This window comes from Mytilus trossulus, chromosome 9 (genome assembly GCF_036588685.1).
Source record: "Mytilus trossulus isolate FHL-02 chromosome 9, PNRI_Mtr1.1.1.hap1, whole genome shotgun sequence".
NCBI lineage: Eukaryota > Metazoa > Mollusca > Bivalvia > Mytilida > Mytilidae > Mytilus > Mytilus trossulus.
Genome location: NC_086381.1, coordinates 15,680,756 through 15,692,869, shown reverse-complemented (window position 1 = coordinate 15,692,869; position 12,114 = coordinate 15,680,756). Strand labels below are relative to the sequence as shown.

Sequence of the window (12,114 nt, the reverse complement as noted above, 5' to 3'; positions counted from 1 at the left end):
TTTTACTCTAAGTTTGGGCAGACATTTTAGAGTGAAAATTTAAAAAATAGGTTATGATTGCCATTGATCAGATTCAAAATGACAAGGATGTAAGTAACTTCAAATCGCTATTTCGTAACTTGAACAAAATCCTCGATAAAAGAGAACGATATATAGAAATATTGCGATGAGATATGTTTAACACTTCAATAGTATTGCAATCAGGTATGTTCAACACTTCAGAAATATGGTCATTTTTATAAATTCCCTGTTTACAAAACTTTGAATTTTCCAAAAACTAAGGATTTTGTTATCCCAAGCATAGATTACCTTAGCCGAATTTTGCGCAACCTTTCGGAATTTTGGATCCTCAATGCTCTTCAACTTTGTACTATTTTGGATTTATAAATATTTTGATATGAGCGTCACTGATGAGTCTTATGAAGACGAAACGCGCGTCTGGCGTACTAAATTATAATCCTGGTACCTTTGATAACTTTTTACACCACTGGGTCGATGCCACTGATGGTGGACTTTTCGTCCCCGAGGGTATCACCAGCCCAGTAGTCAACACTTCGGTGTTAAATGAATATCAATAATGTGGTCATTTTTATAAATTTCCTGTTTACAAAACTTTGAATTTTTCCAAAAACTAAGGATTTTGTTATCCCAGGCATAGATTACCTTAGCCGTATTTGGCGCAACTTTTTGGAATTTTGGATCCTCAATGCTCTTCAACTTTGTACTAGTTTGGCTTTATAAATATTTTGATATGAGCGTCACTGATGAGTCTTATGAAGACGAAACGCGCGTCTGGCGTACTAAATTATAATCCTGGTACCTTTGATAACTATAACGACAAAGTATATTCAATCAACGACTATATCAAACAGGTGTGCATTTCTCAAATTACAAATAACAAATGGAAGTTGTCTTTCTATTGTTCCATTTTTTTGGTAGCGGTTGATTTTGTTAAATTTATGAACCTATCGCTTTTTGAATTTTCTAAAGAGTTCGGTACTATTGTGAAATTTATTTTACAAAGTTCTAGTTCAAAATTTTACCCACAATCATTACAATATTACAGTCATGCAAACATGTTTAAGTTTTCTACTCTTTAAACTACTTTTCCTTCAGAAAACGACTACATCATCTCATTATAAACAACCATTTCTATAAAATACGGAGTGGAAATCTTTCTTCACGAAGGACCGCACAGATTTGAACACCAGATACACCGAGAATGATATCATCGAAAGCAGGATGTTTTATAGACATCATTGGTGTTGAGTTTGGTGGATTGTAATTTCAACAGAGATTATGTATCATAATGGCTTTTCATTTTGTGCCTCTCCTGACGATTTCCATGGAAATGTCGTACTTTTGTAGTTTAATGTTACAGCTATCATCAATAGAATGTGAAGCCTTTTTCGAATATTTTGATGTCATGCTAATGCGAAAATCATTAATTTGACCTCTGAATATATTTCGCAAAGCGGATTAATAGAAGTACAAACATGTATCGGTACATGATATGAAGTACATTAGCCTTTATAAAAAAATAGTACACCCAAGGCATTTACATGACATAAAACTAATATATACGCTGGAATGTTCATATATGATCAAAAGAAAAACGGGTATGTACTGTATATTCTAAATAGATTTAAAACGATTATCGTCGCCTATTGATGAAAAATTGATATTTTTAAAGAATTGACTTTTTTTCTTTTTTGCAAGAACTTTGTAAATATCCCGCATTGATGCAATCGTTTCACATGGTATAGTAAAACGGAAAAACCATTAAATTTTATTTTAAAAGGAAAAGGTGGAAAAGGGATACAAATACAGTAGGCCATTGTTTATCTGTTTCTAAACGTTGATGTGAGACAATAGTTATTGAATGATGCTTTACAGTGTCAAAAGAATAAAATTAACTAAAATTGTGTTCATAATTAAAACAATTGACGAAAGATCAGTCTGTATGCTAAACATATAAATATATAAACATGGGGAATCGTCATTTTAATTTCTTCAATTGGCCAAAGCTTATAACAATAATGTTTGATGCATATGATACATCTTAAATATCAATCTTTCTGTATCAGTCATATGTAATGATATCGATATATATATATCACGAATGTCATACAAGTGAGAAGTGTAGCGCTACAAAACCAAGTTCAATCCATCATAGTCTACGTTTGAAAATGCCTGTACCACGTCATGAATATGACAGTTGTTGTCCATTCGTTTAATGTGTTTTATCATTTGATTTTGCCATTTGATTAGGGACTTTCAGTTTTGAATTTTCCTCGGAGTTCAGTATTTTTGAAATTTTACTTTTTTTGTGTGCAGACTTTATTAACCCCATCTTGGTATATGATAAAGTTTATGTGTCATGGCTTTGTAAGTAGCATAGACCTCATCTATCCTCAATTTATGTTATAATTTTGAGTTGAATAAGCAAAAACTGTATTGTGTTGTTGCTTTTTCAGAGATTTGAAATGGATGAATTTGATATCAAATATTTTGGTTCTTACTCAAATTTAAACATACATGATGTAAGATATAATACGGCAATCAGATACATATTTAGGGAGCAGAGATTAATGGTCCCCTTATGGAGCTACATGTATGGTAAATTCATAGTTTTTTTTACTTGTCCGACCCAAATGTTGCCTAGTTTTCCCCCTTAAAATCCACATTCACATCTTAGCATTATTACTCCAGAACTCTTTTAAATAGATTATCCTACCATTAGTTCTTCTCTGGTATTTTGAGTACAGTCTGAACAAACTTGATTTTTTTCCACAATTTCGTTTATAAAATTAATTGGAATCTGTAATTTGAATGTCAAGATTGTAATATATCAATCTTGTCCATTTTGTATCTTGAGTGAAGAAGTGTTAAACGTTAATACTTATATGATTTTTTAACAAGCCCAATGAAAAATGTGTCACGAATAAGTATTTTTTTATTTTTTTGCCATGTAATTATCAGATTGTTTTCTATCCTTTAATGAGGCCCGCGGGTATAGGATTTTCAGAAGAAAAAAAACACTTTTATTTTACATTACAAATTTTAATAAATACCTTTAGTAGTTGTTACTTTATCATATGGTACAAAAATCATTCAAAAAAATCAATTCGTGTTGACACCCGGTGACTTTTAAAATGTCGATATCATTGAAAAAGTTCTATATTATCTCCCTTTGGTGTAAAAATTACATTTTTTGGCATAAAATTGAAATATCTTTTTTAACTCATATGTGACCTATATTTTTTATTGTTGTTTTCGAATGAGCTGTACATAAACCAAATAATTGAAATTTTTTAGGGATTTCTGTTATTTAGTTCTTTTTTTATTTCGATATTACCACTATTTCTCCTATTAGTTCAACAGAAAAAAGGACATTAACAAAAGTGTATGCTTCTTTCGAAGAAGGCAAACTGTGCGCGTAAATGAAGGGTGACCACATTTTTCAATTTCATTTTTCTATTAAGGATAAGATAAAGTTCATTTATAGAAAAATATAGCGAAATCCTATATTAAATAAAACAATAATTTAGACCCTTTTGTATTACTCTTCAATCCTAGGAAGTTGACAGTAGGAAATTGAAATCATTGAGTGTTCTGTAGATCTTATTTTGATTTGTCTATCGCGTCTTTTCAAGAAAAAATATGGTAATCTTTGCCTTTTAAGTGTCATTAATGTCAAAATTCAATGAGAATATGATAAGCAATTCTAAGAGGTAAATGATAAAGTGAACAAAAGTGAAAAAAAAAAAACTAAGTATAATGAAATATTACCAATATTCTGAAAAAGAAACTAAAGGATTTCTAAGATATCCTTCCTGTCCTTATAAGTGGTTTTGAGAGAAAAAAAATCTGATTCGTGTGTGTACAAGGGCGAATAAGTCACCAGAAATTTACAATAACAACACATTAAGAACACCAATTATAAATACCGTCATTGCAAATCTCACTTTTACAAGTACCTGAGCAAAAGATATTTGTGTCGCTAGGAAAAGATAAAAAAAAAAGAAAATCTTTTTGAATGTTTCTTAAAGGAAGTGAATACTAACGATTTTAGGGGCATGTCTTTTATACTATGGGAAAAATGAAATACACTTTTATGTTCTGGTTCATTTAAGGTAATGTTAAGAGATGAAGTAAGAACAGGAACGTACAGGAATGCAATCCTACAAAATACCAATCTATTTCGAGACAAGATCGTTGGATGTGGAACAGGTATTTTGTGCATGTTTGCTGCTGAGGCTGGAGCATCAAAAGTTATTGGTGTAAGTTCATGACAGTATTATTGCCTAGTCTTCAAAAAGCATTTAATCAGCACATGTTAAAAAAACCCTGTATCCTTCTTAGTAAATATCATTCGTATTATATCCTAATAATAAAAAACATTAACTACAGATTAAATGTTAGGTTTTCAAGTTTAAATAGTGATAAATGTCAACGCTATGATACAATCAACATAACAAAAAATGTTTACAAGCTAAATGAATAAAATAAGTTTGGCGTATTTGTGTAATTTAGGTTCACAATATATATATAGGGAAAACATTGTAGTGGTAAGTTGCAGGTTACAAATCGGTCGTTGTTATCTTCAGTCTTTTCAACGGAACAAATTATAGCATACATATTTTAGAACTTTTGATCTCAGTTACGAGTATGCTCCTTGTGGTGTAAAATGGTTGTTCTTGTGTTTCCTATCACAAATATAAACAGAGAATGTTTTTGTTGATTTAACTTGTACAGAGAATATGTACAGATCGACTGTGCACACATAATAGACCGCACTAGGAACATAGTTAGCAAAAATGGCTTTGCAGATGGTAATAATATTCATTAACTTATTTCTTTATCAATTCACATTAGTGGTATTAAACAGTTGATGGTGATTACTCTTTCTTAATCATTATATACATCAGCAATTTATTTTGACAAGTCAAAGAACACATATTTTGATTAGAATGATGTGAGGATCTCAGATATATTTAAAAAAAAAAGACATTTTAATACTGCAGTGGGATGGGGATAATCACTGCAATTATCTCAATGTGTGCTTGTTATCTTGATTTACATCTTTTTATTAGATTTATAACAATTGAACATAGGTAAACTTTTATTTTTCGTTAACATGTTGAATATGTGAGCAGTTTTAAAACGTAAATGTAACCGTAAGCTTTATGATAACTTTCATATAAAAGTATTTGACCATGACCAATGGAAACAGACACATACCACAATGATAACTTTCATTCATTTTATAGTCATTTCGCTTATAAATCTCAAGTATTTGTGCTAATAAATTTTCTATGCATGTGCCTATCTATTTTGTAGTCATTACGCTTATTTATTTCATAGTCATAACTCTGATTAAATGCAAGGTAGAAGATGCAAAGTTGCCTGGTGGGATCGATAAAGTAGATATCATTATCAGCGAATGGATGGGATACTGTTTACTATTTGAAACATTTATAAATTCTATATTATTTGCTAGAGACAAGTGGTTGGTAAGTCCTAAGTCAGAGTTAAAAACAATTTAAGCACACAGTAATTGATGTTTTAAATATCAATTTATTTACAGTTTTTCATAATCAAGCCCATGGTATGGCAACATATTTAAAGCACGTTAAAAATGTGTTCTTTGCACAGATCTAAAAATGAAAGTTCATTATCTTGGAGAGTACTGGCATTTAGGTTCCATTATGTACATAGAACAAATAAATAGAATCTGTGCAATATCACTTTCAATTGAAATATCATATGCCTAATAGATAATGACTGCAAAACCAGAGATATATTGTATAGTTTTACGGCGCAAAATCCCTACGCGCAATAAAAAACAACAACAACGAAACAGTGCCTATATTGCTGTTCCATAGTATATCTGCTTCAATTGGTTAATACAATAGATAGTTGTCTGATAAGGAAGTTATTTGTTTTATCGTATTAATTTATCGAATCCTGCGATCAACAATGTAACTTCGTTTCGTTAACAGACGTGTACCCTTACCGCTGCCCATTCACAGCCTCTGTCACAATTTCTTTATCATTTTGCTCTATTATATTTTTTATATCTTTGAATCCATCAAATTTACTTAAGCTTTGGAGTCCGTCATATTTACTCAAGCCTTGAGCTGATAGTTTGACGTAGTCACACTATTCTTTATACATGTTAAAGCTGGCTAAAATTTTGCTGACCAAAGCATAAAGTTCGCTCAAAATCTGTTCAAAGTAGTGAAACGATAGCGGTAAAATACTGCACAGTGGTATCAAATTAGCCTAATTCAGTTGATCACATGAGGATAGAAATGATAAGGTAATTATGATGAGTTATTATTCTAACAAATACGATGATGACACATGCGAACCACTTTACGAGTGAAATGCTCAGTTGTGTAGTAACATATTTATTTTTAATTTCAGAAGAAGGAATGTGGTTTAATATTTCCAGACAAATTCTGGCTTTACCTTACTGCTTTTGAAGACAAACGTTTTATACAAGACAAAGAATCTTGTAAGATCAGAGATTTCTTTATTTTAAATCTTCATATCTTAATAAATTTAGCTTTTTCAACATTTAACCAGAAAAATTAATTACAATTCTAATTCTAAACGTAATATTAATAACAATTTGAAAAAAAGTTCGTTTAGGAACAGATGAAATTAGTATGACACAAAAAATAGACATGAAATAAGCATGTCCGTCATGCAATTGAAAAAACGAACATAATGTCTACCAAACAAAAATCTATGACACACAATCTATGTTTACCAATAATCAGACAAAACCGGAAAATGTCATACCAGAGGTGTAATGGACGACTTTGGTCAAAATCTGATCACTCAGATAATTTAGATGACAGGACAATGTATACAGTAAGTCATATATGAAGTCTACCGATCACCGATGATATCAAAGGAAAGGATAAAAAAAAATGTAATCTAATAGAACAAAATAATATATGGATAAATCTCACATTGATAAATGTAAACTGAAAATTTCAAGCATGCAAAAATTTACACAAATCTCTACGCATCAATATATGTTAATGTCTGAAAATAATAATGTTTGTATGAGACTTCTAAGAATGGCAAGGTTTACAATAGCATTACATAGTTCCGTACCAAATACCGTAAAACACAGAAAAGTGATTAACACTAAACATTGAAAAATTTCCAATGTACATGTGCTTACTACAAAACAGTTTAATAAATATATATTTCTGGTAGCTATAACTATACAGTATATCTTTTATTTGGTTTGGGATAATGTGCAAGGTTACGATATGAGTAGTATTATACGACATCAGGACTTTGACAGGATGTTCGTCGATGTAATTAATGCTGCTAAAGTGGTGTCAAATAGTTCTCTGATCAAGGTATGACATTATATTAAGATTTTAATAAAACATGGTTTTTTTTTTGTTTTTTAGAAAAACCTAAACGTTTATGTTTGGATATATACTTCTGACATTAATAAACTTTGAATTATAAGCAATTTTCTAAAATATGTAGTACCGTCGAGGACAATATACTTTAAAAGAATATATAATTGGTTTCAAACTGCAATGTAGACATATTTGAGCAAATGCACTTTTTTGCGCCTTTATCTACACTCAAAAATTATATTTTATAGACTTTTATAGAATGTGAAACTGTGCATTTGGCAAAGATCATCACGCATGTGTTCTATGGCTTTTTAAAATATAATTTTGACCTTCAGTAGAATGTTTACACAAATTCTCTTTTGTTATTTCATGATATCATACTGTACCTCTTTTCAGGAAATAGATCTGTACACTGTAAAAGAAAAGGAATTGTCGTTTGAGGCTCCATATCATATCCAGATTAAAAAGACCGGTATCATTGATGGTTTGCTTACTTATTTTGACACTGGGTTTTCACATTGTGTGCGGAAAACAGCATTTTCTACAGGTATCTGTTCCTTGGAAAATTTCCCGAATATTTGTCAAAATATTAGAACTGTAAGAAAAAAAATTTGAAAAAAAGAAAAAATCATGATAATCATAAATTAAAATGTTTTTAGCTTTCCAGTGAGAAACCTATTCGGCTCTTGTCTTGCCTTTTTTGTTTGTTTAATGAGTTTAATGTCTTATGTTAGCTTATCTAACGATCAAGTTTAAATATTTGTTTGTAAAAGGTCTTTGAGACTGCAGATTTGTAGCTGTTTGTGTGTATATTTCATGGTTGACATATGAAACCACACGAATACAATAGGGTAATGAACAAAATTCCTTTTCAGGCCCAATATTAATGAACATGTAAAGATTTAATAGTAATGTAATATGCATGTTGGATTAGAAGATAAGTGTCCTTCTTATTCTTAATTAAACAGGTTTATTGTAAATCGAGACGTACAGGAATAACGGTTTGCATTTTGATTTCCATATAATCAGAATAAGTTCTCATAAAACAATAAGAATTGTGAAATGCTTGCAATTGCGTCAACTCTTCACATAGTTCAAATCAATTAAAGGCAATCGTACATTTAAATATTGTCAGATCGACAATTTGATTTTCAAGTGTTGCCGTTATTTATAAAAGATAATGAGCGAATAGTCAATAGCATCGTTACTTATTTAACAGTCTTAACAAACGTACAACACTCACAATAAGAGACCCGGGATTCTATTCTTATTTTAACATCAATTAATTCAGATAAAATTACAAAATGAATTAGAACAACATCGTTGAAATAAAATATAAAAAAACAAATTAAATATTTAATCTGCTTACCCTTCACGGGCACTTGAGATCACGTTCAATTTTCAGATGACTAACTTGTCAGTTCCTCTTGACACGTATTCCCATTTACATAATATCGTTTTATTCTTCATTACAGCGAGACCTAGATGTGGAGGTCAAAGTTAGAAAGGATACAGACAGTGAATTGCTCCTTAAAAAAGATTTTGCTTTTTTACCATCATAACAGATACACGCTTTATGTTCTGAATGTTTAACAGAAAGTGAAATTGAACATTCTTTATTATGACAATTATGAATTAAGTTTATGAAAATCATTGTCAAAGAGTGGAAATTTTAAAATGCGACAAACATACAGGTTTGAGCGTTAGCTAGCTGTAAAACCATGTTTAATACACCATTTTCCGCATTAGGAAATGCCTATACCAAGTCAGGAATATTTTCTACTTGGCTATTTCATGTGAAAAATGATACAAATGTTTGGTAAACAGGAAGGTGTCGAGTGAAGAATCTGTAAACGTATCACAAAGTATAACTGACTCATATAAACCATAAAACCAAATTTCGGAAATCCTTGTATTGTTGGAAAATGCGACGAAAAATATTCATTGGACGTATGGACAAACAGAGATAAAACGGTATACCCCCACTTTTTTTTTAAAGCGGGTGTATTATGAGAAAAATATCATACCTCCTAGTCACCTATGACATGACTAAAAGTAAAACAATTCAAACGTATGTCCTCGGGCTTGAAATTATATTTAGCCCTTAAATTGTTTGTTTGTGGAATATAGAGAAAGATAATCGAATGCCATACATGTACACTAAACATGCATCGTAGGTAAAAACACTCACTCCATTTGTAGGTAATTGTGCTTTGAGTCTAGTAATTAATATTTGATAAATGATGAATGTCTCCATAGAAGACGGATGATGCCAACGTTCTAAAGGGAAATTACTTTAGGACGGTTAAAATGAAACCTCCCAAATTCGAATGGTATCCGAGTATTATGGTAATGAGCATTGATTACCCCCACCACAAAGTCAGGAGCATATGGCTTTTGTTAGGCTTGTATGTTTTTGTTTTTTTTTACTTTTGTTGATTATGTGTTTTGGTGTTTAATTAGTAAATTATAAATGAACAAGAGGTCATTTTTGTTAAGAGATCAGCTGACACCCACCTCTTGGTGCTTGATTTTCTCACTGAGTTGCTTTTACGTTGGAATGTCCTCTATTTGACACATTGTAGACTTCAAATCTTAATTTTTTTATGGTTGAGGCAAACTAAAGTTAGAGAGAAGAAATAAAAAAGTCAGCATTTTTTCCATTTGTAATGGTGCATAACTCTAGAAAAAAAGTGATGCCACCCAAATTCAAACTTGATCTGTGTTTGTGGTTGTTATCATTGTGTATAAGCTTCTTAACACAAGAAATATAACTAGAACTTTCTGCATGACAAGAGTGCACACACTGACATGTCTCGCCTTCATTAATAATCATTGATATTGTTGATGGTCCTATAGATATACAGCTTTATTTCAACTGTTACATTAACTTAACATTAACCAAGAAAACAAAATATTGACCAATGAACCATAAAAATGGGGGCTAGGTCAGATGAACCATGCCAGGCAGGCATGTACAGCTAATAAATCGTCCATACAACAAATATAGTTTACCTATTGCTTATAGTTTAAGAAATACAGACCAACTCACAAAACTTAAAACTGAGTTATGAACCTTGAAAATGAGGTCAAGGTCAAATAAAACCGGCTCGACTGACATAAAGATCATAAAATATTTCCATACACCAAACATAGTTGACCTATTGTGTGTAGTATTAGGAAAAAAGACCAAAACTCAAAAGCTTAACTTTGACCACTGAACCATGAAAATGAGGTCACGGTCAGATGACACCTACCAGTTAGACATGTACATCTTACAATCATTCCATACACCAAATATAGTAGACTATTGCATACAGAATAAGAAAAACAGACCAAAGCACAAAAACTTAACTATAACAACTGAACCATGAAAATGAGGTCAAGGTCAGATGACACTTGCTAGTTGGACATGTACACCTTAAGGTCCTTCCATACATCAACTATACTAGACCTTTTGCTTATAGTATATATTTGTTATGGACTTGACCACCAAACTTAACCTTGTTCACTGATCCATGAAATGAGGTCGAAATCACATGAAAACTGTCTGACAGAAACAAGAACCTTGCAAGGTATACACATACCAAATAAAGTTATCCTATTACTTATAATAAGAGAGAATTTTTACATTACAACAAATTTTAACTTTTTTTTCAAGTTGTCACTGAACCATGAAAATGAGGTCAAGGACATTGGACATGTGACTGATGACACTTTGTAACATGAGGCATCCATATACAAAGTATAAGCATCCAGGTCTTCAACTTTCTAAAATATAAATCTTTTAAGAAGTTAGCTTACGCTGCCGGCGCCACAGCCAGATCACTATCCCTATGTCGAGCTTATTGCGACAAAAGTTGCAGGCTCGACAAAAACCAATGTCATTCATATCAAATTTATTTTGTAAGTACCCTGCAAGAATTTTGTCAAGTATTGATTAATTGATAATTTGATTGAATGGTGTTGAACAGTACTTTCGACACTATTGCGTTATTTTTTGGCAGTCAGTTTTTTGTGGGGACGAAGCCATAGTGACCAGAAGGATCTATCCACCTTCATTATAAAAGCTGACAATCCTAGTTAATTAAGATTGGAGTGGAGTGTGTCTGTGAGATTCCAACTTCCAACCTGAGTGTTGACAAGCTAATACAACATTTTTTGACTACTTAAACCACTCAGTCACCCAGACCCCAGTTTACCCAAGAAAGAGTAAATGTACAGTGGAGTCATCGGTGTCTGTATGGCCTGTGATATCGCACATTTGCTGATGTCATCATATTGACACATTGGAGGGACTCTCAGAACAGGGGTTTCACTTATTTTGGACACACATTACACAAAATCTAGAAGAGAAAACCATACAAACAGAAGATTTTATGAAATAACAAGAATGTGTCCAAAGTACACCGATGCCCCACTCACACTATCATTTTGCATGTTCAATGGACCGCGAAATTTGGTAAAAAATCTAATTTAGCATTTAAATTAAAAAGATCATACCATAGGGGACATGTGTACTAAGTTTCAAGTTGTTTAGTCTTCAACTTCATCAATCAAAGTGCTGGATAGCACCTCTGGAAAGTTTGCAACTGTAGCTGTGTATTATTCCAAAAAGGTTATAGACATGTATTATTTCAAATGTGTATATTTCATCACAGCTTTGATGTTTAAAACTAAACCATTGTCTCGTCAGTAATTATCAAAAATCCCTTTT

General features: G+C 31.6%; 1 protein-coding gene across 1 annotated transcript; it reads left to right on the top strand.

Annotated features, from left to right (window-relative positions):
* The first annotated feature begins 4,139 nt into the window (after nucleotides 1-4,139).
* On the top strand, nucleotides 4,140-8,959 carry LOC134684326 (protein arginine N-methyltransferase 1-B-like). The gene is made up of 6 exons (XM_063543614.1): nucleotides 4,140-4,283; nucleotides 4,772-4,835; nucleotides 5,368-5,516; nucleotides 6,433-6,523; nucleotides 7,240-7,388; nucleotides 8,873-8,959. Exons 1-6 carry the CDS (start codon nucleotides 4,140-4,142, stop codon nucleotides 8,957-8,959), a joined length of 684 nt encoding a protein of 227 aa, XP_063399684.1.
* The last annotated feature ends 3,155 nt before the right edge of the window (nucleotides 8,960-12,114 follow it).